This window comes from Cladophialophora bantiana (assembly GCF_000835475.1).
Source record: "Cladophialophora bantiana CBS 173.52 unplaced genomic scaffold supercont1.5, whole genome shotgun sequence".
NCBI lineage: Eukaryota > Fungi > Ascomycota > Eurotiomycetes > Chaetothyriales > Herpotrichiellaceae > Cladophialophora > Cladophialophora bantiana.
Window position 1 is genome coordinate 1,495,372 of NW_015971579.1, and position 26,700 is coordinate 1,522,071.

General features: G+C 50.8%; 14 protein-coding genes across 14 annotated transcripts; 10 read left to right on the forward strand and 4 right to left on the reverse strand.

Annotated features, from left to right (window-relative positions):
- Positions 1-1,798: 1,798 nt before the first annotated feature.
- On the forward strand, positions 1,799-3,676 carry Z519_04138 (dihydroorotate dehydrogenase (fumarate); the record flags this gene model as incomplete). The annotated part of the gene is made up of 1 exon (XM_016761884.1): positions 1,799-3,676. The coding sequence occupies one exon, from the start codon at positions 1,799-1,801 to the stop codon at positions 3,674-3,676; it is 1,878 nt and encodes a 625-aa protein (XP_016622222.1).
- Positions 3,677-3,693: 17 nt separating this feature from the next.
- On the reverse strand, positions 3,694-4,260 carry Z519_04139 (uncharacterized protein; the record flags this gene model as incomplete). The annotated part of the gene is made up of 1 exon (XM_016761885.1): positions 3,694-4,260. The coding sequence occupies one exon, from the start codon at positions 4,258-4,260 to the stop codon at positions 3,694-3,696; it is 567 nt and encodes a 188-aa protein (XP_016622223.1).
- Positions 4,261-4,663: 403 nt separating this feature from the next.
- Positions 4,664-6,710, forward strand: Z519_04140 (uncharacterized protein; the record flags this gene model as incomplete). Its single annotated transcript, XM_016761886.1, has 2 exons — positions 4,664-4,793; positions 4,855-6,710. The coding sequence occupies 2 exons, from the start codon at positions 4,664-4,666 to the stop codon at positions 6,708-6,710; spliced, it is 1,986 nt and encodes a 661-aa protein (XP_016622224.1).
- A 3,705-nt stretch (positions 6,711-10,415) lies between these two features.
- Z519_04141 (uncharacterized protein) lies at positions 10,416-10,601 on the forward strand (the record flags this gene model as incomplete). The annotated part of the gene is made up of 1 exon (XM_016761887.1): positions 10,416-10,601. One exon carries the CDS (start codon positions 10,416-10,418, stop codon positions 10,599-10,601), a length of 186 nt encoding a protein of 61 aa, XP_016622225.1.
- Positions 10,602-12,341: 1,740 nt separating this feature from the next.
- Positions 12,342-13,397, forward strand: Z519_04142 (uncharacterized protein; the record flags this gene model as incomplete). Its single annotated transcript, XM_016761888.1, has 1 exon — positions 12,342-13,397. The coding sequence occupies one exon, from the start codon at positions 12,342-12,344 to the stop codon at positions 13,395-13,397; it is 1,056 nt and encodes a 351-aa protein (XP_016622226.1).
- Positions 13,398-13,800: 403 nt separating this feature from the next.
- On the forward strand, positions 13,801-14,595 carry Z519_04143 (uncharacterized protein; the record flags this gene model as incomplete). The annotated part of the gene is made up of 2 exons (XM_016761889.1): positions 13,801-13,967; positions 13,992-14,595. 2 exons carry the CDS (start codon positions 13,801-13,803, stop codon positions 14,593-14,595), a joined length of 771 nt encoding a protein of 256 aa, XP_016622227.1.
- Positions 14,596-14,867: 272 nt separating this feature from the next.
- On the forward strand, positions 14,868-15,248 carry Z519_04144 (uncharacterized protein; the record flags this gene model as incomplete). Its single annotated transcript, XM_016761890.1, has 1 exon — positions 14,868-15,248. One exon carries the CDS (start codon positions 14,868-14,870, stop codon positions 15,246-15,248), a length of 381 nt encoding a protein of 126 aa, XP_016622228.1.
- Positions 15,249-15,522: 274 nt separating this feature from the next.
- Z519_04145 (uncharacterized protein) lies at positions 15,523-16,008 on the forward strand (the record flags this gene model as incomplete). Its single annotated transcript, XM_016761891.1, has 1 exon — positions 15,523-16,008. One exon carries the CDS (start codon positions 15,523-15,525, stop codon positions 16,006-16,008), a length of 486 nt encoding a protein of 161 aa, XP_016622229.1.
- Positions 16,009-17,782: 1,774 nt separating this feature from the next.
- Z519_04146 (uncharacterized protein) lies at positions 17,783-18,085 on the forward strand (the record flags this gene model as incomplete). Its single annotated transcript, XM_016761892.1, has 1 exon — positions 17,783-18,085. The coding sequence occupies one exon, from the start codon at positions 17,783-17,785 to the stop codon at positions 18,083-18,085; it is 303 nt and encodes a 100-aa protein (XP_016622230.1).
- A 492-nt stretch (positions 18,086-18,577) lies between these two features.
- Positions 18,578-19,825, reverse strand: Z519_04147 (uncharacterized protein; the record flags this gene model as incomplete). The annotated part of the gene is made up of 3 exons (XM_016761893.1): positions 18,578-19,382; positions 19,439-19,627; positions 19,689-19,825. The coding sequence occupies 3 exons, from the start codon at positions 19,823-19,825 to the stop codon at positions 18,578-18,580; spliced, it is 1,131 nt and encodes a 376-aa protein (XP_016622231.1).
- An 854-nt stretch (positions 19,826-20,679) lies between these two features.
- On the reverse strand, positions 20,680-21,078 carry Z519_04148 (uncharacterized protein; the record flags this gene model as incomplete). The annotated part of the gene is made up of 1 exon (XM_016761894.1): positions 20,680-21,078. The coding sequence occupies one exon, from the start codon at positions 21,076-21,078 to the stop codon at positions 20,680-20,682; it is 399 nt and encodes a 132-aa protein (XP_016622232.1).
- Positions 21,079-21,294: 216 nt separating this feature from the next.
- On the forward strand, positions 21,295-21,627 carry Z519_04149 (uncharacterized protein; the record flags this gene model as incomplete). The annotated part of the gene is made up of 1 exon (XM_016761895.1): positions 21,295-21,627. One exon carries the CDS (start codon positions 21,295-21,297, stop codon positions 21,625-21,627), a length of 333 nt encoding a protein of 110 aa, XP_016622233.1.
- A 498-nt stretch (positions 21,628-22,125) lies between these two features.
- Positions 22,126-24,584, forward strand: Z519_04150 (uncharacterized protein; the record flags this gene model as incomplete). Its single annotated transcript, XM_016761896.1, has 2 exons — positions 22,126-23,554; positions 23,626-24,584. 2 exons carry the CDS (start codon positions 22,126-22,128, stop codon positions 24,582-24,584), a joined length of 2,388 nt encoding a protein of 795 aa, XP_016622234.1.
- A 1,307-nt stretch (positions 24,585-25,891) lies between these two features.
- On the reverse strand, positions 25,892-26,519 carry Z519_04151 (uncharacterized protein; the record flags this gene model as incomplete). Its single annotated transcript, XM_016761897.1, has 5 exons — positions 25,892-26,188; positions 26,236-26,251; positions 26,303-26,351; positions 26,403-26,429; positions 26,489-26,519. 5 exons carry the CDS (start codon positions 26,517-26,519, stop codon positions 25,892-25,894), a joined length of 420 nt encoding a protein of 139 aa, XP_016622235.1.
- Between the last annotated feature and the right edge of the window lie 181 nt (positions 26,520-26,700).

Sequence of the window (26,700 nt, forward strand, 5' to 3'; positions counted from 1 at the left end):
CAGGCTCTTGGTGGCGGCCGTCAGCCAATGATTTGCGGGCTTGGACGAGGACATACGAGCCTCGTCCAACAAGACCAAGAGGTGGACTTCGTCAGCTGTGGTATGATGTTCGGGCTCCTCATGACCGGGAGCTTGGAAGTCGAATAGGTTGGAAATTGTGGCAAACGTCCACCCCGCAGGATCAACTGATCATGTTACAGATGGACGATTAAGAGTAAGCCCACACATAATTGTCGGTATGTGCGTACTTGTTAGAATGCCTTCTGCGCGGTTCGCTACTTCAAGCAAATAGCAGTCTGGTCCGCATTCCCATTTGCGCCCATATCAATCGAGATTCAAAATTGCGCCAGAATATTTTCAGTGACTGTAGTAAAGTGGACCAGCTTAGCACATGCCTCTCCGGATTGCCGATTGCCCGCAGGCTCCGAGGCCGCTTTGCAGCCATATAGATCTCTCTTTGGTTGTAAAGTGCGTCTTCAATTGAAGAATTTCGGGCTCTTTGACATTCTGTGGTTGTCTGTCAAGGAGATGACGTTCATGCCCTGAACGAATGCTGCCGTGATCTAACCCGCTTTTGAATCGTGGTCATCGTCCTTGCAAACTCGTCACCTGAGCGCCCGGCTAGTGCCGGGTCGTTGCTTGCTGCTCTGTGGAAGTTGAGTTTGGAATTGTGACAAGCGTCGGGCCAAAATGTCACTCCCAAGTATTTGTGTTCCGGTAGTGGGATCGAATTGGTTGTCTTCCCTGATCCTCTGGTATACTCGATCAACGACATACTCATTCCAATGGGCATAATTACTCTGCAGTTTCGCTGAATGTCATCGCTTTCAACTGGCGAAGCTCAGTGACTTAGCCTGCTCTTTCGTGCACTCGATCTGCTTCGCATGCACGCCACGCCATGCCTTGTTCTCATCGAACTCAGAGCCTGTATGAATCCTCATTTGGGCCACGCGCTTTGGCCTAGATTGAAGAGTGATGGCGCTTCGAGTCGACCTTTACGAGGTTCTCAATAGTCCGACGAATCTACTAGAATTTGCCTTCATTTCGCTTTTGGGTTTGCAGAGATATTGAGGGTGGTTGCTGCCTGTTTTGCCCGCAGAATGAGTTGCATTGGTATTCTGCAGTGGCCCTAAGTACGGATGTAACACCTCAAGTCGAATCCCGGCGGGTCTGCACTGTTGTGACCGAGGCCGTATAATATGGCATTGTGGATAACGAAGAAGGAAGAGACTACGATCTCAGCTGAAGCCCAGGGCTGCTCCTCGGGTTCATAATTGTCGCTATCTTCGTTCTAATAGAGGCCCAAGGGGAGCAAAGAGCTAGGAAGACGGGCATAGACTGGCCGACTTCTCAGGGGATCGTCTTCCGGGTGGAGCAGAGACACAGGATCGGAGGTGGGAGCTAGAGACGTCTTCCGTACCTACACACCATGCAATTTCACAGCATCAAGAAAAGGCGCGTTCATTAAAATAATTACATCGCGAGTTTAGTGTTATATGCGGAGGACTAGTGCTGACTAGCGCATGTTAGTGGTGCTAGTAGTTATGTTTCAGAAAGGCAGGTCTGACGAGGTTAGGCATGTGCCCAATCAGCATCGACCAGATTTTTTAAAGCATCTTCCGACAGCTTGAATTTCCGAAGCTCCTTTTCTGTTGTGAACGACTTCAATCTTCTGTATGAACATGTCCTGACCCAAACGACCTGGGAAGCGACTCTCTCTCAAATAACAGAACTTCTTCTCCCAACTGACACTTTCAACACTTTCTCCGACGCCCATGGTATCGTTGCCAAGTCAATCATGAGACAAACAGCTACGAGGTTTCTCATTAGAGCTCCGCGACCTCGTTTACCAGCTCATCCATCACTCATCCGTCCTCGAATCTCTAATCTTTCGTTTCGTAGACATGCTTCCACCTCTGAAGAGAAATCAACCTTTACCTCTCGACTAGTCGATGTACTCTACGGCGCCACGCTTGTTTTCGGCCTTGGCATCATCTACTTCTATGTTACCGACACTCGAGCAAGCATTCATCGTTACGTTGTCATTCCAGCTCTGAGGCTGGTATATCGAGATCCCGAAGATGCCCACCACGCTGGCAATGCAATTCTCAAATCACTTTGGGAGCTCGGCCTCCATCCACGTGAACGAGGGGATCCCGATCAGAAGCATGATCTTGAAGTCGAGGTCTTCGGGCAACGTCTCCGGAATCCAATTGCCACTTCTGCAGGTATAGACAAGCATGCCGACATCCCGGACGTGCTGTTTGACATCGGTCCCGCAATCATCGAGATTGGAGGAACGACTCCGTTGCCGCAAGAGGGCAATGCAAAACCTCGAGTTTTCCGTTTGACTTCACAACAAGCTATGATCAATAGGTACGGATTAAATTCCGAAGGTGCCGACCATGTGGCCATGAGACTACGAAATCGGGTGAGAAAGTTTGCCCACTCCCTTGGCCTTGGTGACGATGAGATTGCGGAAAAGGCTGTGCTTGATGGCATCGCAGGCGTCCCACCGGGCAGCTTGATCCCAGGCAAATTGCTCGCGGTGAATATTGCCAAGAATAAGTTCACTCCCGGGGATGACGTCGAGGCTGTCACCAACGACTACGTTTACTGTGTTGACAAACTTGGGCCGTATGCTGATATCCTAGTCGTCAACGTTTCCAGTCCCAATACTCCCGGTCTTCGCTCACTGCAACAGTCTGACAAGCTGCAAAAGATTCTGAGTGGGGTAGTAAATGCAGCTAGATCTGTAGAGAGGCAAACGCGGCCATATGTGATGGTTAAAGTGAGCCCGGACGAGGATTCAGAATCGGAGATCGCGGGAATATGTGACGCGGTCTGGGCTGCTGGTGTGGATGGAGTCATCGTGGGCAACACTACCAATCGTCGACCTGAGCCTCTTCCTCACTTGAAAGACCTATCTCCGCGCGAGCAACAAAATATGCTTGAAAAGGGAGGGTTTTCTGGGCCCCATCTCTTTGAAAATACGGTTGATTTGGTGAAAAAGTACAGGAAGCTTTTGGCAGAGAAGCCTGCATCTGTCAATACGTCAAACACTTGGACGAGGAGGAAAGGGGCGCTGGAAGCTGAAGCGGATCGGATCAAGGCCACTCTGGAATCCAGCTCTCAAGAGCCCAGCCCTGCCAGCGAACCCATCTCGGACTCCGACAGAATCGCGGCATCCGTTGAGACTGGTGTTGTGCCCGTTTCTGGCATGCTTGAACAGCGTGGCCCGGAGGAGCAACCTCCGATGAACCCTCCAACAGAGCACCAATATGACATACCACAGGCGGAGACAGGAACCGCCGAGGTCGAAGAAGCGCCCGCATCTGGTTCAGAGGTACGTTTGGTGGAAGAGAAAAAGCAGCTGAAGTCAATTCAAGAAGCCATTGAGCGACTTCCTCCTGTGACGCAGCGTGACGCCCTCGACCGACTTGAATCTGGTCCAGCACACATGGAATCCGTCGATCAGCCGAAGGTAATTTTTGCAACTGGCGGAATTACCAACGGCAAACAAGCTCTCGACGTCCTCAACGCGGGCGCCAACGTGGCCATGGTTTATACTGCCTTGGTGTACGGAGGCATTGGTACGATATCACGAATCAAGGACGAGATGCGGAAAGAAATGAAACGGCAAGACGAAGAAAAGCGCGCGAAGGCCCAAAAATAGAGCGGTAATTCTGAACCCTATTCTGGCCGAGCGAGTTCGAAAGTGATCAATTTGGTGGCCATTCCATCCTCTTCAATCAGCTCCTCCGAGACTAGGTGAAACCCACATTTAGCCAAGATTTTGGCACTTGCAACGTTTCTGCCATCTATATTTGCTCTGAGGACTTCGGGCACCGTTGCAACCCTATCATCGGACCTCGATCCCACGTCTTCCCCCTCGATCATCACTTCTTTTCGAGGCAACTCCCACCAAGCTTGAAGCCATCGCTGAAGTGCTTCTGTAGCATACCCTTGACCCCAGAACTCTGTGCGCAACATATAACCACACTCGGGTGGTTCCGAGATATGACAGCCCAACACACCGATTGCCTTGCCGGGGCCCGCCCGCTCCTCAATGGCAAAGTTGAAAGTGGTGGCATCGTTTGGCGGAAGATATCTGTTCATCCATACTTGTGTGGCCTCCTTATCAGTGTCGACTTTCCCGGTCGAAGTCCACTTCATTACTTCAATCTCTGTGCGAAGGACATGGAAGTCTTCTAGATCTGATTGTTGGATGGGTCGAAGGACCAAGCGAGCAGTGGTCATAGGCGACGCAGGGACCGGAAATTCTGGGCGTGTGGTTTTCATCTTTTACAGCTTCGATGGAGTTGGCGAGAACATCAAATGGGAGGTCACAAAAAATAGACACTTGAGTAATATCATTAAGATGTTAGATAACTCGTTCGCAGCCGCTCTACAAGTACCTAGCTCGCTAGGTAGCGAGATAGTTCGAGACTCGGTGCAAGAGCTTTTCGTGACTCGGCCGTGGTCTGGCCAATGGGAGAACGTCTGGTCAACACCTTGGCATTCGGCAAAGTTGCCCTTTCACCGATAAGCGATAAGCGAATTTCGAGTTTGCGAAATTTTGTGCCGCCCGCATTCGAACTTTTGTAACTGCCACGACCTCTTTCTCCCCCTTTCATTGCCGCCTTGAACGCTTTTCGGCAAGATGAAGACGACTTGGAAGGACATTGCACCGGTTCCAACTTCCCAGGAATTCATTGACATCGTTCTCAGCCGGACCCAGCGGCGGCTGCCTACTCAGATTCGTGCGGGCTTCAAAATTAGCAGAATTAGAGGTTTGTATCATGTTTATGGTTTGTGTGTGAAGGAGAGAGCCCGGCTAAAAAAGATTTACAGGTTTCTATACGCGAAAAGTCAAGTTCACCTCCGAAACGTTCTGTGAAAAGCTGCAAGCTATCCTCGAAGGATTTCCTCGACTCCAAGACATTCATCCTTTCCACAAAGACCTCCTCAATACCCTTTACGATGCCGACCACTTCAAAATCGCTCTGGGCACGCTATCAACCGCCAAAAGGCTGATAGAAACAGTGTCCCGGGACTATGTCAGGCTCCTCAAGTATGCCCAGTCATTGTTTCAATGCAAATCCCTCAAGCGGGCTGCTTTAGGCCGAATGGCCACAATCTGCAAGAGACTGAAAGACCCTCTCGTGTATCTGGAGCAGGTGCGACAACACCTCGGGCGTCTCCCAAGCATAGACCCAAATACTCGAACACTTCTCATCTGTGGTTATCCGAATGTCGGGAAATCCAGTTTCTTAAAGTCGATCACTCGAGCCGACGTTGACGTTCAACCCTATGCTTTCACCACCAAATCGCTCTTTGTTGGACATTTCGACTACAAATATCTCAGATTTCAAGCCATTGACACACCCGGTATTCTCGATCACCCACTTGAGGAGATGAACACAATCGAAATGCAATCCATTACAGCAATCGCGCATTTAAGATCCGCCATTCTGTATTTTATGGATCTGTCAGAACAATGTGGCTACTCGGTCTCTGCGCAGATGGCGCTTTTCAACTCAATTAAACCACTTTTTGCCAACAAGCTTGTTTTCATTGTGGTGAACAAGACCGACGTGATGAAGCCGGAGGACTTGGACCCCGAAACACAGCAACAATTGAAGGATTTGCTGACCCAAAACTCCAACACTGAGCTTCTTCGATTGTCGTGCGTCACAAACGAAGGAGTTCAAGAGGTAAAGAACACAGTTTGTGATCGATTGATTGCAGACCGTGTGGCGGCAAAACTAAAGGCTGGACAAGCGGCACAATCTGCCACCGCAGATGCGCCAACAGGCCGTCTGGGTGATCTTATGGCCAGAATACATGTGGCCAGACCCTTAGAAGGCACCGTAATCGAAACTCACATCCCAGAAGCCGTCAGAAATGGCACCCACAAGAAGTACGACAAATCAGATCCAGAAAGAAGAAAATTAGAGCGCGACATCGAGGAAGAAAATGGAGGTGCAGGCGTCTACAACATTGATCTGAAGAAATTCTACGATCTCGCCGTCCCGGAATGGAATCATGATAAGATTCCCGAATTCTTCAACGGCAAGAACATTGCTGACTATGTCGACCCGGATATTGAGCAGAGACTTGCGGAGCTAGAAGCTGAGGAGGAGAAGTTGACGGCAGAAGGATTCTACGACGAGAGCGACAGCATGGAAGATGAAGATGACGCAGAAATTCGCATGAAGGCAGACCTTATCCGCAACAAGAGGACGCTCATGATGAACGAGGCACGTATGAAGAAGAGCTTGAAGAACAAAGCTCAGATACCACGGGCGAAGAAGACGAGGACACTTGGGCAAATGGAGAAGCATTTCACCTCGATCGGCCTTGACGCATCAGCACCTGTTGACCGAGCGAGAGCGGAAATTCGCAACGCCAAGCCTGCTTCAGTCGCCGGCGACCAGATGGAGCTCGACGAAACAGCCTCTATGAGACTGGCGAAGTCTCTGTCCAGAGCCCCGAAGACCAACAGGCTCACTGATGGATTGGGCATGAGTGCAACAGGGGTGACGGACCCAGTGAAGCGGGACAAGGCAGAGCGTATGGCGAAGCTGAGCCAGCGGAAGATGAACCGTATGGCCAGACAGGGCGAGGCAGATCGACATGAGACAGCTTCATTGCCAGCTCATTTGATCAAGGGCAAGAGGAAGATGGGCAAGACGCGATCGAGATGATTGAACGAGAGGGGAGTTCTGGAGGTGGTATTGATTCGGCGCTAGCCGTTCTGGTTTATGACCCGGCGCTGTTGAATTGTCAAGGGCAACATGAAGATGCAACGAGGTTTAAGACGAGGAGTTACTGGATGAGAAAGTTTCATGACATCGGTCGGCATCCTCGTGGCCCAGAAACGATCCCTGTTCTTTTCTCAAAGAAAATATTTTTGCTGCCACCGTACAAGAGGTGACCAGGACGGCTGTCACACATGTTTGTCGTCTCTCGTGTTTGATGAGTTGCAACAGTTGATGTGTGGTGTGTCCCGTCCCTGTTATCTTGCTTGTCCCGTTTCTAGCTGGCACTCCCTTTGTCGTTGACGCATTCGTTCGACTCGTCTGTGCTTAGCAACGGAGTTGAACTTGGAATATTGATCATCTAACCGACACGACTCGGGAAAAGAAGTGGACTCATCCCGAGTGGATTTCTCAGCCGCCATCGTGTTCGGCAACGTTTACTCCGTATTGCCGGTTAATCAACTCTGACGTCTTAGCAATTTGGCTTCCATGGCTTCATCTACTACTGCAGCTTAGATTTGCATTTCACTCCCTTGTAATAGTAGGCCTTTGATGATCCCTCTGCCTTCTTGAACGTTATTTCGCCACAGACACTAGTCTAAACTCCGTTGCCAACGTTCCTTCCACCATATTTTCCTGGGCTATTTGGGCCTACTTGGCGCTGTGACGCCTTTGTTCACGCCTTTCACTCCAGATAGACCTGTAACCTTTTCTGACCCCAAATTGGTTCAATACGCCACCAAGAGAATTAAGCAGCCGTAGCATTTCCCTCAACTCATCCAAAAGCATCCAAAGATGCTGTTGTTGAGACATCAACTTTTGAATCTGCCGCACTCTGCTTCAACCATGACTCCACTTCAGCTTGCTCCGTACTTGATCTCACGCAGCTCTCCTTGCGATGGTCTGTGCTTCCTTTACTGCTGTTGACAAGGTCACGAGATCGCCACTGTGACAAACCACCTGAGTCGTTAAGCATTTCAACTGCGGCACCTACCTCAACATCGCTGTTCTCGCAGACCTATAATAGGATAGCGACAGAATAGGAGGTTTCAGGAATGGCCTTCAAATCAGAGGCCAAAGTGTGTATAAACAGACAGAGTCTCTCTGAATAGCCAGGGGGACAGAACATAATCAAGCAGATAGATCCAAACCTGTTCTTTGCACTACTACCATCATAGAGAGTAGCTTGCTGAAACTTTGAAGTTTGATGTCAAATTTAGCGCCAACTAACTCGGCCGCTCTCAAGAGACCATTCGTACAGCGCTTCCAAGTTGTGATCCCAAGGAGGACGCTCCTCAAAGAGGCGGAAAGTGCTTTGAGAAGTGGAATCGCTCCTCGACTGACCAATGAGGAGCGCCTCGCTTATGAATTTAGTGCTGCTTGGCATGTTGAAGGAACCTTATTGGGTACACGGGTAGACTGTGCCAGGAAAGCCCCAAGGATGGTTCGTCAGGAAGCGCGTCCTTGAATCATTATTTTAAAGCGGTTGATGCCAGTTGCGCACAGAACAAAGCCGCTTTCCTAGGCCGGACATGATCGGGGCACGGCCGCTATTCAGCCCAGCGAGGCTCAGACCCCCTTTCCCCACCGCGGCGCTCCCAGTAGGGCGATAAAGACCGCAGCAAGTGCAATGTCAAAGATGAGACAGCGTCGACCTCTGAGGCCTGATCTTGGTCAATGGGCAAGGAAGATAGAAGGAACGAAATTGGCTCTGTTCTTGTTTAAATAGCCCTCCTAAAGCCCTCATTTTACAGACGCGCGGCTAGGTTATTCGGCGCGTTCGGCAATGATATAATTCTGAAAATTGAGACAGCATTACAACGAGTACAATATAGGCACTTAAGTTCTAGTGCAAAGGGGGATGTACTGTTACACGAGCCCACTGTCGAAGGCGTAGTAGTATTTTAGGAGCGCATATACAATTGAGACAGTGCGCTGGTGGTTTTGTCGTTTTGCCTTTACAGTCTTCCCGTATGACACCAGCGTCGTGGCTTGGACCTGGGGTGTCCTCCAGCATGTCATGGACTGTAAATTATATTCATTGTCTCCAACATTATCATCACGGTATCTAATTCCAATCAACAAGCCAAATTTAGCGTGTCGGAAGGGCTATACTTATCGACATCCAGGAGTCAGGAACCAGCCAAATGTTGCGAGCTCACGGTGTTATAAATGGCAAAATTCCTTCCCTCGATGTCAACTCAAAGTTCGTATCTCTGCCCAAGCTTTAATAAGTTTTTGTTGTAAGGCAGGTTAGAAACCCTGATGTTCTTATTACTATGTTTTTCGAGCGCCTTCCAAAAAGCGTCATAATCTACCCCTTCTTCTTTCAATATCTAACTCGACTTGTCTTTGCCCAGGTCTCTTCTCTCCCCGATTTTGGGACTCGGATCACTGATGAAGAGTTGAACGCCACTAACTCGCCTTGTTGGATTCGAAGAGCGTGATTTTTTCCAGCAGCGCGACATAGTGCAAGCATTTTGGAACACTGCAGGAGCCTTGAATCGAGCTAATATCAAATGCTTCGGACCGTGCATAGGTATTAATTGGGACTTACCACCTGCAATAGAATATCTGAGGTCCCCATTCAGTCAGCCTTGGTATGGAACTACTCAACGTTGTGATTTGCAGCCAGTATATTTTCTTCATTACCTTTGTTTCAGCAAATAGGGGTTTTTCACCGTCACGCAGATTGCATGTATTGAAGGCTCTGGTGCCGTCTGAGACTACCAGAACATCGACTGTCTCTACAGTTGTCTGTCTACCCCTTACCGAGTATTCATGCTTCCATTCTATCTAGCCTCATTTCCGCAAAGGATTCTCACCAACTTGCGGCTACGATAGATCTCTATACTAATGGAATTAACGCTCGATGCGACGATCCACGAAACCTCTGTCCATGTTCCGCAAACATTAATGCCTATACAGTCAAGTCAGGAGGCTCCAACAACGACGGCCCCTATATAGCCTTCTGTCTCCCATTCCCTGATCTCAATGTAGGGGTATTTTAGGGTCAATGCCTTCTCGTCCACCAGCGGAGAGGTATGATCTGGGGTTGTGGGGTTATGGGTAAAAAAGGTATTGTCTATTCCTAGCAGAGTTGGTATAGATCTGATGTGAACTACTAGCCGAGACATTCATACACGAGATGTTTCATATCGACCGAGTCTCAAGCTTGCCCCCGAAACTACATGTTACCGATCTATGGGTCCAGATCAGGCCGAGTCGGTGGGTCCAAGTTTATGAATCTCAGATTTCTAAAGTGCTCGCAGGGACGGTCAATACCGGATCATGGGTGATGCAAACCGCAGACAATCTGGTGAACTTTGCAATGTCACTTATTATCAGGCTGTTCTCAATGGAGAGTACCCGTCGGGGCCATTTGCACAGAATATACCGATAGGAACTCCATTCAGACATCAACCCTATTCCATATTCGATGTTTAGGACAGAGCGCTAAAAATTTCAAATGAATCTGCCCTAGATCTCATTGCACAGACGATTTCGCCAGCATCTGCAACTTGCACGGTAGAAGTTGCAACGACATTCGCAGCAATGAGTGCCCCGTTCGCGGTAAGGACAGACTATCCTGCGGACTACCAATCGTCACTTAGCTCCTGGATGTCAACTTGGGATGAATATTGGTCAACCATGGAGGCGGCATCGACGACGACTCCCGCTGGCACGGTCATCTCCAATGAACAACCATACGTTGACCTTCCACCCCAAGCCGACGGGGTTGATTGGCTTCTGCAATTCACCGTGAGCCAGAAACCCACAAACTGTGGCTGGTGGGCGACAATTGACACGCCCACATACACTTCGATGCTGAACTAGGTGCTGAGTGGCTATAAAGACTCTCCGAGCAATATCACACATGCTTGTGTTGTGTATAGCTACAATGTCACGGCGTAGGTGACAAATCCGGCGATTTCGGAGGAATATATCAGTTGTGGAAAATTTTCATGTGTTGACACATAAGTACAGCCCCCCCTCTTGATTTTCCCGATCTCGCCATTGCAAAAGAAAATGGATTGTGAAATTAACGTCTTGGACTGGTCCGTAGGGACACAAGCGGACTTGGTGTTGGTCGTCTTTAGACGGTGCTTGGATGTGCTCATGGTCTGCGAACCCATCTAATAAGGAGAGCTACAACAAGCCGAGCAATTGTCAAAGCTGTATGGCCATCACTGATATTCCAATGGGAGGACAGATTGGGCAGCCTCAGAAGAGAGGGTTGGGGATATCATGGGTTGTTTGAATTCGCAGAATTTTGGCTTGGGGGCTGGCTGTATCTTTATGGTGTCAAGGAAGCTGTTATTTTAGGCGTATTATTGGCATCGGCGTTTTCATAGGGTTTATGTTTACCTTGAAGGCTCTGCCTCGTCCTAATGTGTACAACTATCTTCAATCACCTGCCACCTGCCCTTGTCACCATGCACCAATGCAACGGCTCTGGTGTGCATGTACAACAATACCGGCCGCCTCCGCCGCCGGCCTCCACCCGTGATGCGATATGTTAACCAATGGAAAATGAATGTTCTATATGAACCCCTTGAATTTGTGAGATGTGGAATACGTCAGTGGTGACGGACGGAGGAGGAATTTGACCTGTGACGACTGCTGTGTGGCGGAGGTTGTAGTGATTTCACATTAGGGCCCAGTTTGGCGGTAGTCTTGAAAAGTCGATTAATCTGGAGGTAGGATCGGCTGTAGGTGAAGTTCTCTTTGATCAGGCATGGGATCCATCGCAACCAGGTGCTCATCAAGTAGGATTTCTGTAGAAGAGGAAAGTTTCTGACCGCTATCCTAGCCCCATGCGCTAGTTTTATTTCTCATATAAATTACTAGGCGCTAGGAATATTGTATAACTATAGTGTAATTTTGTTCATGGCTTAGCATGCAATTCTTCGTAACGACAACGAATTTCCCAGTAAAATATCAGGGTTCTTGCAATCAAGAATAAATTTCGTGAAACAAACGAACCGTGCCATGCAGGAAATCAAATCGGACTATGGAGTAATTACCTAGGTAGGTTTTTCATTCGCGAGTACTTGGTAGTCTGGTCCACTCCCACATGCTCTTTGCTCTGTACCCTTCCAACGCACCCAAGACAATCGGCATTCGGAAAGCCCGGTCAACCCGCTCAAAAGGTCCGGGCGCCTTTAAGGCCGCGTTCAATCCAAGCTGGCCCCAGACTGGCTCTTTGTCCCGGGGAAGCTGTTCCTCCTCGTCCGATTTTCCCATTAGTAAGCGGTCGAAGATCGCGACTTCGATTAGTGGGGACGAAGCATCAGTCCCATGCCAGCCTTGTTTTGTGACTTGTGGTCTGATGGAACGGACATCGAACGGAGCAACGATGGTGACCAATGTGCGCGTCGTTTCCGCTGATGGCAGGAGGCTTGAAAGGTATTTAAGAGCTGCTCAGTCGGCCCCCACACACGAGGAGAAGAACATTGAGAGCCCTCAGTTGAAAACATCCAAGGGTTTTGAAGTATCACCTCTCAGACAGCTCCCTATTAAACTCACCCACATTTCTTGCATCGCGTGATCTGAACCAGACATACAAGCCTGAACATGGTTCCCAAGACTCAAAAGGCTCTTCTTGTCACCGAGGTCGGCAAGCCTCTCGTCCTCAAGACAGATCATCCAGTGCCTCAACCAGGCTTAGGACAGATCCTTGTGCGCGTCACCGTGGCTGGGCCGAACCCGCACGACGAAAAAGCCCGCGACCGCGGCCTCTTCATCGCCGAGAACTTACCCGCTATCCTCACCAACGACATTGTGGGCGAAGTCGTCGCTCTCGGTCCGAATGTGACAAAATATGCCATTGGCGACCACGTCGTCGGACACGCTGGCTTCGACAAACGTTATGCCCAGAACGGGTTCCAGGAGTACGCTGTTTTCGACGTCGACTTCTCGGCCAAGATCCCCGAGGGATTCACAGATGATGACGGGGCGACATTGCCGACCAACGCCGTTGCTCCACTTGTTGCGCTCTTTGATGCTTCCACGCTGGCGATTCCTGCTCCCTGGACTCCTGCCGCGTCAAACTTTGACTACAAGGGCACTACGCTGCTTATCATGGGTGGAGGGAGCAACTGCGGAAGGTTCGGCGTTCAGCTTGCTGCTTTGGCTGGGATAGGACGCATCGTCGTGGTCGGCGGCGACGAGGCCGAGTTGAGATCCTTAGGCGCGACACATGTCATTGATCGCCATGCTTCCCCCGAAGAACTCACCAAGCGGATCCGCGACGTGGTAGGTGACGAGCTCGTGTACGCCTACGACGCCATCAACCCGCCGCCTACTCAGACCATAGCGATCAACGCCCTCTCTTCGACCAAGAGGGGCAAGCTCGCCCGGCTGCTCCCCACAGGGCCTGTCGACGAGTCTCAGGTCCATGCGAAAAAGGAAGGCTATGAGCTGCTCAACACCTTTGGCAGTTCGCATGCCAAGGCCGACTTGTGCAGGCCCTTTTGGGACCGTTTGCCGCAGTATTTGCTGGACGGGAAGTTGAAGCCGACTAAGTACGAGGTGGTCAAGGGGCTGGATGCGGACAAGGTGAACGAGCTGTTTGATCGATACAGAGATGGCAAGAGGGTGGTGAAGACGCATTTCCACGTCTCTGAGTAAAATCACACGACTGAATGTGCCGCCTGCCTAGCAAAATGTAAGAATTCACTGCAGCTCCTATTTTCACCATCTTGTCAAACTCTTCACTGTGATTCGGTGAGCATGGGCTTAATCACTCTGCCATTCACTTAAGTCCAGTCACTTCCATTATTGACTCCTATCATTGTCTACTGTCATTGTCAGTTATCACTGCCTACTATCACTGCCGTCCTCCATTCACCCGAAAACACGCTTAACGGGTCGCCATCGCCATACGAGACTCTAACCCACCTCATATATTCCAAGCTCGTCTACCTAGATATCAACAACGCGTCCAAGGAGCTGTTAATCAAAAAGACCACCACAGTATCGAGCAGACTCGATCCAAGAAGATTAACAATCATCAGCCCCTGCATTTGTCAAAATGGCCATGCTCAATGGGATTAAAGAGTTCTTGCGTGCCCAACTTTACGGCCCTTCTCCCAGCAGAGCGAAGTCTGAAGAATCGGGCAATACAGGTGTGGATGATCTGCCTGCCGCTACAGACCTTTGGGGGAAAGTTCAGAGGGAGTTGAAGGACCCTGGCCGCTAGTTAGCATTATCTATCAACCACAGCAGATCGATGGAGACCGACGACCGACGATTCGACGACAAGTTTAGACGGATGTACAAGAGATTCCGAGAAGAACTGAGAACTTGCTCGGGCACATGGCACGAGGCCCCTTGGTTGGTATTTGACCGGTTCAAATGGTCCGAAGTCCACAGGGCGAAAATACAACTTGGCCTGCTCTCTGAAGCCGAAGGTGCTGATCCAATTCCGAGGCTCAGGAAGGTCTTGATGGCGACGGGTCTCTACATCGTCCTGCTCGCGACGAGGCAAAGCCTGGACCGCATGATGAAGGATATTCAAAAAACCCTCGAAGAAGACTTTCCACTGCTGGCCAGAACCCAGATGCGATTCTGGACACCTGAGATGCGGCAGCTCAAGAGCGAAGAAGTCATGACCGTGAGGGGGTGGGAGACATTCAACCGGATGCTGGAAAACATGTCGCTTGAGCTCTCGGTTGCCTTGGGGCAGATCAAAAAAGGGAATGTTGATGACCAAGCTGGAACAGAAGAAGGTAATCGGAAGCCAATATGCGAGGTGCTGCGTCGTGAGATCCACAAGGAGCATCCTCACTTGGACCTACCAGATCTTAGCCTGCATGTTGAGTTGTGAAATGAAGTGCACACTGCAAGCCATGCATGTGGCCAAGTGAGGCAAAAGCTCATCATCCAAGTACGTGGTACACTTTCGCCGCTGACAGCGTGGAAAGGCCAACTCTCACCGTTCCAGAGGCTCCTAGATTGGTGAGTGCCTCACAAACGGAACGAGTGAAACTGTCCTTTGCTTGCGTCGGCAGCAAGTGAAGTACCTAGACAGGCCCCGCAAAACCGAACAATAGGTCATCACAGTAGAGACGCCTCCATACTGTTCGCGATGTTAAGATAATGGCTCCTGTCACGGCTCTCCTCTTCCGTCACCGCCTTCCCACCCTGACCACGACACAATTCCGCGACTATATGGAAGACACACATGTCCCACTCGTCAAGTCTCTACTCAGCCCAAAGCACCCTTTGACCCACACCCGCTATTACACGAATAAAGACTCTGGCCATGTGATTGGCTCCCCATCTCCAACAGATGTAGATTTGATTGCTGTTATAACCTTCGAGAGCGAGGAGGCAATGCAACAGAGCCTGCAAGCAAGACAGGCGGATGGAACTCGGGAAATCATCGAGGCGGACGAATCGAAGTTCCTGGACAGGTCCAAGGTGCAGTTTGTTGCTCTTGGCGGGGTCGATGTGCGAACGAGTGCCAGGGAAGAGTGAGCCTGGTGTTGGGCTTCTGTTGTTTGGCCCTACGCCCAAGGCTGTGACATTTCTTGGTGGAGGCTTGTGGGGGATCCCTTCTTTAGATACGCTAAGCCATGTGCGGGGGACCTCGCGTGTGCGTTGAGACCAGGGCTAGCCACGGACCGTGATACTCTGGCTCTGCCTAGGCAAGCGGTCTGCTAGCCTCGTGGCTAGAGCTCATGTTATCTACCTGCTCTTCCGTAGATTTCTCCCATAAATATCCACCAGGAAGACCTGTTCGTCCCTGAATATGGCTGCGGCACGGAGGCAGGTCATACATGCACCTTCAAATGAGATTCCGCGAGGCGTGAAATCCGTCTTCCTCGCTGGCACCACCAGCCAAGTCGACGCGACCGACTGGCGCGAGGCCCTCTCCACCTCTCTCCTTGACACACCCGTCACGATCTATAATCCGTATCGCGCTGATTGGGACAGTTCGTGGCGAGAGGACATCAACTTTGCACCATACCGCGAGCAGGTGGAATGGGAGCTGGAAAAGCAGCACCAGGCTGACATTGTCATTTTCTACTTCCACCCCGCCACTCAAGCGCCCATTAGTTTGCTTGAGTTAGGGATTTGTGCGCGTGCTCCTGGCAAGGCTATCGTTGTCTGTCCAGAAGGATACTGGAAGAGGGGGAATGTGCAGATTGTGTGCAACAAATTTGGCTTTGAAATGGTGGACACGCTTGATGGACTAAAAGACGCGATTAGAAAGAGGTTACCGGTTGGCTGTTGACTCCCAGGCCCGAGGACAAGAGCCAAACCTTTTTGCCGCCATCGAATCACGACTCGGACTTGCCTGCCATGGAGTCCCCTATTCTGCAGGTCTGTTTGTCTTCGTTTGCTTCTTCCATGTCTCAATCAGGCATATTCTGACGCGGCATTCTCAAGGAAGGATCTCTTCGCCAAACAGTGGACATTATTGACCAAGTTCTGCGTGGGACGTATGGAACCTTACGATCGCAGAACGATCAGAAGCTCCCCGATATATGAGGATGTCTTAGAGCATGATTTTGTCAACCAAGATGAGGAGCTGTTCCTACATACCCACGATGCCACTACCCGCCATTACTGTCAACGTCAGTGCCGCCATAGGGACTCTTCACCTTGCAGCATATGGCATGACTAAGCCCAACTGCAATCTCATCGCCTACACTATAATATCTAATAACTTAGCGCGGACAATATACCCGACCAACTTCAAGCAGCAAACCGAGTCAGATATTGCGAATGTTTCCCACACGGCTTTATGATCGGGAGCCGTGAGTTGCAAAGCTTGATTGATGCGCTCAGACATGATTACGAAAGGAAATGGGGAGAACATCCAGAGAGAATCTCCCATGATTTGGCCAGAGTCTACCTTGAGCGACGCGACGAGATCCTTAAGTATCTTCACAGACATGAGGAAGCAGCCGGCTAGATCGAAAATCTCGAGGGAAAATGCACAAGATGGCCACTCTGAGGAAAGCGGAGAGACTTGCACGCCAACCACTAGCGATGAGGGGGAGGCTCCTTTACACAACTCACGTCGAAGGACATCGGAAGACGATGGAAGCCGTTAATCCAATGGGGAGAGAGATCATTACGACGCGATGGTTCCATTTGATCGAGGATGCTTTGCTATTAACCAGCTATCCAGCGGAAAAGCCACTCGATTGACATGGATTGCTAGCTGATCAGACGAGACATCATCAAGTCACTAACTGTCCATGTCACTACAACTTCAGGATCCTGAATCTCCCCGGTCGTGGTGAGGCAGACTCCAACCTTTAGCGCTACGCTGGTACAATTAGAACAACAATATTAACAACATCCCCAGGGGAGCAAGCATATCACATGAAGAATGTCATCTTCTGAGCACAAGTTGTCACTGAAAACCAATAAAGGTGACTTCAGCCTCGGTACTTATTCTTCCCACTTCCTCGTCGAAGTTTTTCTTTTTGATCCCATCTCATCAACTTCCTTGAACCATTATCACAAATATCGATCCTGCTTACGCGGCCATATGCTCTTCTGACTGGTCAAAGTGCAACCCTCGTGGCCCACGAGTCAGTCACCCTAGCATCTTTCAGGGGAGACTTGATTGCGGCAGCAACTACTTTTATACCCATATTCCACATCTAGGTTTGTTCGTTTGACGACGTTCTTTGCTTTGCATCGACTTGGTGGGTAGGATTCTATATTGACATGAACTTTTTGGCTCACTCTCGAGATAGGTCACCCGACACTTATACCCGCTCCCCCAGATGGCGGTTCCCGACAGAGCGATTCAGAATCTGCTAAAGATAGCTCGCGAAGCTCTGGGGAAAAAGTCTGCTGAACATTCGCCTCAGTCTGGGTCTCACGAGACTTCATTCACGGCTGAAGTGCTCCATGATTGTAACCTTCTCATTCGGCTTGTCGGCCAGCTCGCGGACTAGAAGGAGAAGTATGCGCAAAGAATGCAAGCGCTGGACGAACTGCAGAAGCTGGAGCAATAAATGGAGGACTCGCTCTGGGATGGGGTCCAGATGCCGGATCTCTTGCTTCTTTCAGTTTACTTGTTCCAAACGGGGACCGTCATCGCCCTGGAGCTCGAAGAGGAGACAATCCTGTCAGACGTCAACCACGTGCTCAAGGCGTGCAAAGTGTTCTTCAGCGGTAGAGAAGAGGGGATGATTGGCACTGTGGGCAACAATGAAGGTTTCACGGCGAAGATTATCAAGGCACTCAAAATCGCGGCCGACTGCGCCACATGTCCAGGGCGGAACGAAGACTTTGTAAATGAATTGTATGCTCTATCTGGGGAAGTTGTGGCTGCCTACATACTATAAAGGGCAGTTGTTGCGTACCGCAGCGCGACATGTATAAGCATCTCTTTACGAGCTTCTAACCTTCCAACCTCGATTTGCGGGCCGCCGCTTACCATGATCAATATGAGAGCTACTTGTAGTGGCAAGGAGCAAATCAACAACTGCGAGGGTTTTGAGAGATGCAGGAGTTGATGCATGAATTGATACTCTCGTCGTTGTCTGAGGAATCACGATGTTGTAGGCAAAAAGATAGGCGGTTGGGATAGGTCCATCTTGGAAAAGGTGGTTGGGACATGCTCGAAAAGGGGACCAATGCTCGGTATGTGTTGAATATATCACCGCACATTTTTTTTTTCCTATATTCGGGCACGAAATGTTGTTTTTGTGTGCGGTGTTGGAGCACGACAAGTGAGTGGCGCAAAGTTTTGTGGATTTTCGTCGTTACCAACATGAATCTATGTATCCCTAAAGGCTTCTTCATTGGGATTATCAGCGAACGCCTATACTTTGCCACTACAATTCGGATTCGAACTCTCTGACAGCTTCATCCGCCTCATTTAAGGCTTGGTGGGTCTCTCGCCGTTCCTTCGAGCCTGGTGGAAATTCCTCACATGCCAGCTCAAAGTCCTCATAAGCTCTCCGTTGACCATCCAATAGTTCTTTCTTCCGTGCTTGATACACCGGGTCTGCATCCTTCGCCTCCTGCTCTGTGACACTCTCTTGGAAGTCGCATATTGCCTTTTCCAGCTGCCGATCATATTCGTCTTCCGGTTGCACGCTAAGATCTTCTAGCTGTTCCTGCCCCTCGTCTTGATCAAGCACTCTCTCACGTACGGAAAGATATGCAATCTCGTCGCTCGCTCCTGCCTTTAGAACACCGCTACTGAACCGATCTGGATACAGAGAAATCGAGAACGGCACCATCCATCCTTGACTGTCACTGCCCTCGATGCCGCTCCGATACCAGACGCCCTCGAGGTTCAGCAGCGTCCACTGAGCAGCCCACACAAGATCGCCCGCCAGCGGTACTTCAGTCTCTATTTGCTTTACTACACTTACGTCCACCTCGGGGCCGACAGGGGGCCCCCCAGCAGCAGCCACAAGGGCAGAACTGAGCGCTGCTTCGGCGCCGGCCGATGCATTCTCAATCTCGCTGCAGGTTGCGTCTCGGAAAATGTACAGACCTGTTAGCAGCCAGATGCGCGGCTTGCGTCTGAAGATATTCATCCGGTCGCTGTGTGCGGCCGAGACCCACGTGGCGAGGGTTCTGCGTGCTTCATCATTCTTCAATACCTCGTGATGAAAGAACGAGTCTGAACTGCGAAAATGGGTCAGTGTAGCTTGGGGAGTAAGGTCTGGTGGATAGAGTGGTACTTCTTAAGCTCGATCTTCTGCCCGCTCGGCGCACTAATCAGCCGCGTGCGTGTTGAATTCCAAGGGAATTTGAGAGTAACGATATCGACCAAGTCGGCTCCAATGGAGATATTGAGTCCTTTCTTGACCTTGACCCTCGTTGTTTTCGGAAGTGGGATGATGTTTGCATGGTTTCGACGACCCTCGTCACTTCTCATGGCAATTAGGATTTCTTCATATTCTTCCGATCTGTTTGATAATGTTAACTCACGGTAGATTGGGATGAGTGTAGTGTCGGACTCTGGTTGGATTGGCATAATCTCGCAAGACTAAGTTGCCCAGGCAGAGTTTGTCTTGCGGATACCCGGTTCCGTAGACGAAGTAGGTCTTCTTCTCGCGATATCGCATTATTCCCAAATCGAGCAATGATAAATGTGTGATTACAGGGTGTATAAAGGAATGTTCGGGATTAACGTCTAGGAACATCTGTCATGCCGATCAAATATGTCCTGCATTTCCTGTTCGCGTGATCTGGGATGAAGTGGCATGACGCCATCTCGTATTTGCGGGCTTTGTTGTCCTCCTTGATTAGCGCCACCCATGTCACGGCCGATATAGTTCCCTTGCGGAGAGGCTCTCTCTTCTATTTACATTATTGTCTGTCCGTTCTCTGTCTATCACTACCTCGGGCGCATTGACTGAAGGGTTGAGCGGCCTAGGTGTATCTGCTTGGTTCTTAGGCACTTCTCGAGCCTATACTTGGACTCTCACAGGTGGAAATGCCTCTGTGCAATTCGCATTTTTGTGCCATGTTTGATATGAGGCAGGGAAAGAAGGATCCATGCATGGAGAGAGAGAACTGAGGGAAGGAACCGTCGGACTTCACTAATCACCTCGTTTCTCATCTCTCTTCGACCTCAACTTTTACATACCACGAGGACGCCTTCGATGCAAGCATTGTCGTTCGAGTTCTCTCGTTTCTGTGGCTATCCTTAACTAGCACTCGATTGACATATCTCTCGTACTCTCCTTCTTACGTCCGAGTGTTGAGTACACCCTGCTGTCTCTCGTTCTACGAGGTCTTTTATATCTCTGCATGTCCAGCTTATTGAAGTCAGCATCGACTTGCGCTAAATTTTGGGTTTCACCGCTCCCAGATCAAGCAATAGAAGGAGCGTGGAATCACCCACCGAGTCTCACCTCATACGAGCTCGCTGATATCTCATCTGTTCAATGAGAGGCAACTCGATTCTGTGGCAGCCTCAACCCGAAGGCGCAAGACACTGGAGCTCGGCGGGGGAATCAAATATCAAAGACCGGATGAGGGGCCAGCAGATGCCGATGCCATTGTCCGTGATTCCAGAAGAAGTCACAGATTTGGAAGAAGACGCAAACGGGATGGACATGGGGACTAGCGTCTTGAACTTTTGGCGTCCGTATCTTGAGAGGATTTTCGAACGACCCATCGCCAGCGGATTCCATGAGGTTGTTCCCAAACCAGAGCTGAAGCCGAAATTTACCCACACTGCGCCACCCGCGACGACGACGACGCAGGAGCCGGGGGAGTTGGACATGACTGCTTGTAACCTCCGGACGTGCCCCATGCTGACTGGGGATATTGTAGTCGTGATCTGGGGCTGCAGAAATGGATCGAAGCCCATGTCCGGATCTGGGGTACCTGCAGTCTGCTCCACAGAGGCTGCCAATCAATTGACGCAAAATTAGTCCAACATCTCTCCATCAGATGGCTGGAGCATGACAAAGCAGCGTAAAAAAGGTTAGAGCAAGTCAAGTACGAGAGGGACCGCCGGTTCGACTTCAAGAGTCGCCCAGGTATTGCGGGGAGGTTGCAGGGAATGGTCTGGACCCTTCCTGACATGGGCACATTGTCCAACCATGCATCCAACAAGCCAGCTCGCCGGTTCACCCGACTCAACAAGGTTTATGTACGAATGGAGGCCTTGGCCGCAATGGTTAAAAAGAGTGTCTGCGCCTTGTACACCCTTCAAGCAGAGCTCTATGCCGCCATACTGGACAGCAAGTCGGACTTCGCACTTGAAGACACTGGACAGGCTGGCATCGACCTCGGAAGGATCAAGGCGGTGTGGGATTCCAGAAACGAAGCGATATTCAGACAGCGTATTGAGAAGATGCTGAGTGGAAGAAGCAACATCTCTGTCACGATGTGGACCATCCCAGCAAGATCCTGACCAACATCACATATAGGCCAGCCAGATATCCATAGCTGCAATCAATCTCCGGATGGCCAAGGTGAAGAACTGTTCATATCCACATTGGTCGGTGTGGCCCGGAGAGGAACAGAGAATCGAAGTTGAGGCTGTGGTTGAATTAGATGGCGGCTAGTTGCAGATGAGGCTGTTCCTATTTGCTATGGAGAGTAGTTGGGGGAAGGGGGGCTACTAAGGGGCCACCTAGGCGCGGGGAGGCGGTACTGCCAAGCGGAAGGCGGAGGGCGGGACGCAGGAAGCTGCACAGGCAAAGCGGGGATTCGATTCGCGCATTTGTCTCCGTCGGAACTTTTGCAGCTGTTCGCTTTCTTCATTTCCCCATGGCGCGCCCATCAAAAGCACCCATGACCTGCATTCGACTTATTCATACCGTCTTCAACACGCTCTGATATCCTCCCTTTTTTTTTCCTTTGTAGAAAGAAATCTCTGTGCGCTCGCTCTGCGCTTCAATGACCGAACATGACCGACACCAAAGATCACGCCCAACAAGCTCTGACGGAATCAAATCCGTCCCTCAGCCATATTTCTCGCCAACCCTCATGGACAGGCTCGGTCGATGGCAATAATACCAATCCATCGCCTCTGCACGGTCGCAAGAGGTCTGCCGATCATCTGCCTACCGAGCCGCATGTTTCGCGCAAAGGCCGAGCCTGTTTGGCCTGTCGCAAACTGAAGGTGAAATGCGATAGTCTGGAACGAGGTGACGCCGGTTGTTCGCGATGTCAGCGCCTGGGCCTGGATTGTATTACCTCGAAGCGCATGAGAGTGAGTCTTGACGATGATGGCGAAAATCCTCATCCCTCGATCGTTCGGCTCGACAGAGCTGTGCAAGACATTCTCTCCCGACTGAAGATGCCGCCGTTGGAGGCTTACTCTCGCACCCATCCATCACAACACCTGCAACCACCTCCACTACCTGTTCCTGCAGAATCCAATGCGCAGACCACGCGGGAGAATTCGCGCGAGCCGAACCAAGAGGATGCGCATGAAGTCGCTCCTGCGCCAATGGGCAGTCTGTACGAGGTCACTCAGCTCAACACTCTGCGGAGCCGCCTAAAGTATGGCGACCCGGCGCGCCGCAACTCAAAGAAGAACATGGAGAACGACCTAATTTCCATGGGGGCTATCAGTGTCGAGGAAGCCGAGGAAATGCTCAGCTTGTTCAAGACCACCCTCTCACGCTATCTGTTCGACGCCACCATACATGAATCCCGCACACTTCTCTCAGTCCGCGAGTCCTCGACCTTGTTCTTTACGGCTATCATCACCGTCACGTCGCTCCACATCCCAGGCAAGGAGAAGATCCACGCCTCTGCACATAAGCACCTACGAGACCTCATCGCGACATCTTTCTTCGACCGCTTCCATACCCTCGAAGACATCCGCGCCCTGTGCATTGCAGCATTCTGGCTTCCGGACCTCAGCTGGAAACTCTCCGGCCATTGCGTGCGTATGGCGACCGAGTTGAATCTGCACCAAGCATTTTTCAAAGCTCTCTACTCGCAGAAGCAGTCAGCAAGTGACCGCGAACACGCGTTCGAGCGGGCCAGATTATGGTATCTCCTTTACGTTCTGGATCACCATTTCAGTATCGCGTACGGACGACCACCGGTCACGGCAGAACTACAAGCCATCAAAGAATACGATGTCTTTCTGAATGCCCCTGAATGCACGCCATCAGATCGAAGAGTTTTATCACAAGTCACACTGTTCATTATCTTGAGTAAAGCGTACAACCATTTTGGTTTGGAAGCCGAGAGACTGATGGACGGAGACGATGTCACGCTTCTCACTCACCAGCGCTTTATCGAGGATTTGCATCGCTGGAGATATCAATTCCGCCATGCATTGAACAGGGATGCGCATGTGGGAGATTATCCTGCTGTTGGTGAGTGCTTACCCCCACCATGCTGCCTATGTACAATGCTGTATCTAATCCATTCCTTTTGTCTCTTACAGGCGTCGAACTCCATTACAACTTTGCGTCGATGATGCTCAATTCTCTCGCCCTGCGTGGCCGCTCCCTCTTCACCATCTCCTCCACATCAACACTCCCCACATCTCTCCGGCCTCTCGCATCCCACGCAATCTCTTCGGCGCACCAAATCCTGATCATCGTCCTTGAAGAACCTTCCATTCGGGACTCCATGGTCGGAGTACCCCTCTACTTGCACACCGTCATCGCCTTCGCCGTGGTCTTTTTGATAAAGATGTCGAGTCGATGGACAGGCATAGGTGTGAGTATCGATGCGGAGGCCAAGACGAAACCGCTCATCGAGAAAGTAATTGAGTTATTCCGGAGCTGCCAGGCTGGGAAAGGGCATATTCTCTATGCGATGGCCGACGGGTTTGAGAGATTGTTGAGGCGCAACCTGGTGGGCAACAACGGTCAGCTTGGGAAGGGTCTCGGGGCGGAAAACGGCACCCCGGGGTACGCATCTCTCGACGCCACGGCGGCTCTTGGGGGCCGACAGAACGGTGGGAGAGAGACGCCCTACGCACAGCATCCAGGCCAGGTACAGGGCCAATCGTACCAGCAACACGCGGAGCTGTATGCCCCGTCGTCGCAAACAAACACGCCCTCGCTGCTCCCGCCGCAACACACCACGACCTCTCCGACCCCGTTCACTCCTACCCAACAACAGCAACACCCCAACGGTGGTGGCGGCGGTGCCAATTTCGACCCCTACACCCTCTCCCCGCACTCGCAACCCACTTCCACCTCCGCAGGCACCTTTGGCGGCTGGCAGACCGAAGACGACATGCTGTGGAGCATGGGCATGGGATACGACCTGTTGGCCACGGCGCCCGATGTCAACGCCCACGGCTTGGGCGCCTTTGTCGGATGGCCTGGTGGAGGCGGTGGCGGTGGTGCGGGAAGTATTGATTCCGCCGGGGGGTTTTCACAGGGTTTATGAGTCAAGGACTACGGAGTATTTATTTATATATTACATACACAGCTAGGCAGGTAGGGAGAGTATGAAGCGGGTGCTATGATAGGGTAAGCGTTGAGCAACGACGAATGATCCAGGGAGCGGAAAGCTGTGATGTTGATGGTGCGGTGCAGGGCGGTGCAGTGTTTTGATACCATGTCTTTTATCCTTTCTTCTGTCCTGTCTTTGTGCATTGGTCCATACAGCACAGCACAGCACAACACGCCACAGCACTTTTTCAGACGGAATCCATCTGGCTTACTCGGTAAATACCTACCTGGGTAGTGTCTGCATTGCCAACTACTTACGTGGGTGGCATGCGTATATACATACCACAATGTAAATTGCCCTCGAGGACGGACAGGACGTTCTCATGGTCTCGCGTGGACGGGAAGGATAGACGAGGGTTGTAGTTGTGGTTGTAGGTAGCCACTGGCTCATCAGTCATTCAGTCAAGTTACCTATATACCAGGCGGTAAACGAGCTAGCGAGATAGCCACATACACATATGCATAGCTTTGGCTCGAGCACTTTGGTGTTCTGGAATCTCTCTTTCTGTAAAAGATTACGTAGTACATGCACCACCTCATGCCCCCCGCCGTTGGCTTCGCTGCCTCAGACATCAACGTACGGAGTATCCCAAGTCAGATTCCCTAGTCTCATCACCGCTTTTTGATTGGTAGTCGAGTCCCGACTCTTAACGCCGCCGGAAGGGGGGCATTAGCTAATGCATGGAGACCCACAAACTGGTGAACCGGTGCCGTATCGTGTCGGCAGTCAGGATTCCTTGCGTTCCCTTCGCTTCGCCCTGAATACAGCGTTGACGAGAATTTCGCGGCGATAGGCTGTGTTGTGTTGGGTAAAATTGCCTGGTCGTGCTGTGCAGGATACCTTCCACTCTGGGGTCTGGAAAGGTGTTTGCATTTCAACCGGATGCCTCCCTCATGAGACTGAACTTGGACTCTGACCATGTCCATTTCGCCAGTGGGCGGCTAAATGTGCTAAAAAGGTGCAACTCTTCTCCTATAGCCAATCCTCTCTGACAACGGTGTGAGAAGCGGGCAACGCTATCGAGGAGTGGGGTGTACAGGTACACATACCGTGCATTTCGATTCTTTCGATGATCATAATTGTATGAACGCGGTGACTGACATTCTGTGGCCCACCGGGCTAACACAAGAATGTTGTCTCTCAGGTCCATGTTGATCAGTCTTGCCCGGAGCTTATCTCATAGAGGCCAAATCCAGGTTCTGGAAGTGGGTATAGAAATCTTTCAAGTTGCGTCTCAATTTTCACACCGGCAATTCTGCATTCCGGCGACCGCTCGAGATTTTCTGGAGAGCCATCTGGATGTATGGACCCACAACAGGGATGTTACTGGCAAACGATGCTATGGTAGCAAAGAAGTCGCCAAAGAGGACGAATATCCCGTAAAGTTCAACCAGAAATCCGGTCAGTGGCCAGCGGATCAATATGAGAAGTATTCCTGCCATAAAGGCAGCTGTGCCTTTGAGTTTTTGACGCCTGGCGAAGAAGACAAATGTTTTTTGGATTCCGATGATGAGAGTGAGGCCGATTAGGAAGAGGATCTGGAGGGATCAGCATACACCTACTGAGATGGAGTTGGCGGACGAACATTTCCCATCGCTAGCCTGGAAAGAAGTCAGCATGTCATCTCGGTTTCTCTCCTGAACAGCACATACATCGAGCGATCGAAGAACATGAGGACACCTCCGAACAAGAACATTCCACCTTTTACAAAATTAGCTCCTCATTCTCTAAGAATCCGGCCCATGCATTTACCTCCTGAGCAGAATGCCACCCCAACCTCTACAAATGGTCAGCCTCACTCTGCACAATTGGGAAGGACAGAATCAGGGAGGGCATACTTTGCATATCCGTGAGCCACATGCTGGGCATCTTTAGTGTCTTACGATAAGTCGAACACTGGGAAGGGGCGAGCGCTTGATTGAGTAGCGAGGATAGAACCAACTGGAGGCCGAAAGAGACTGTGAGCAGTAGGAAATGACGCGGTCTTTTGTCTGAACGCGGGAGTAGCTTGCAACTGCCAGCGTGGTGGTCCTTCGAGTTGTCGAGTTGT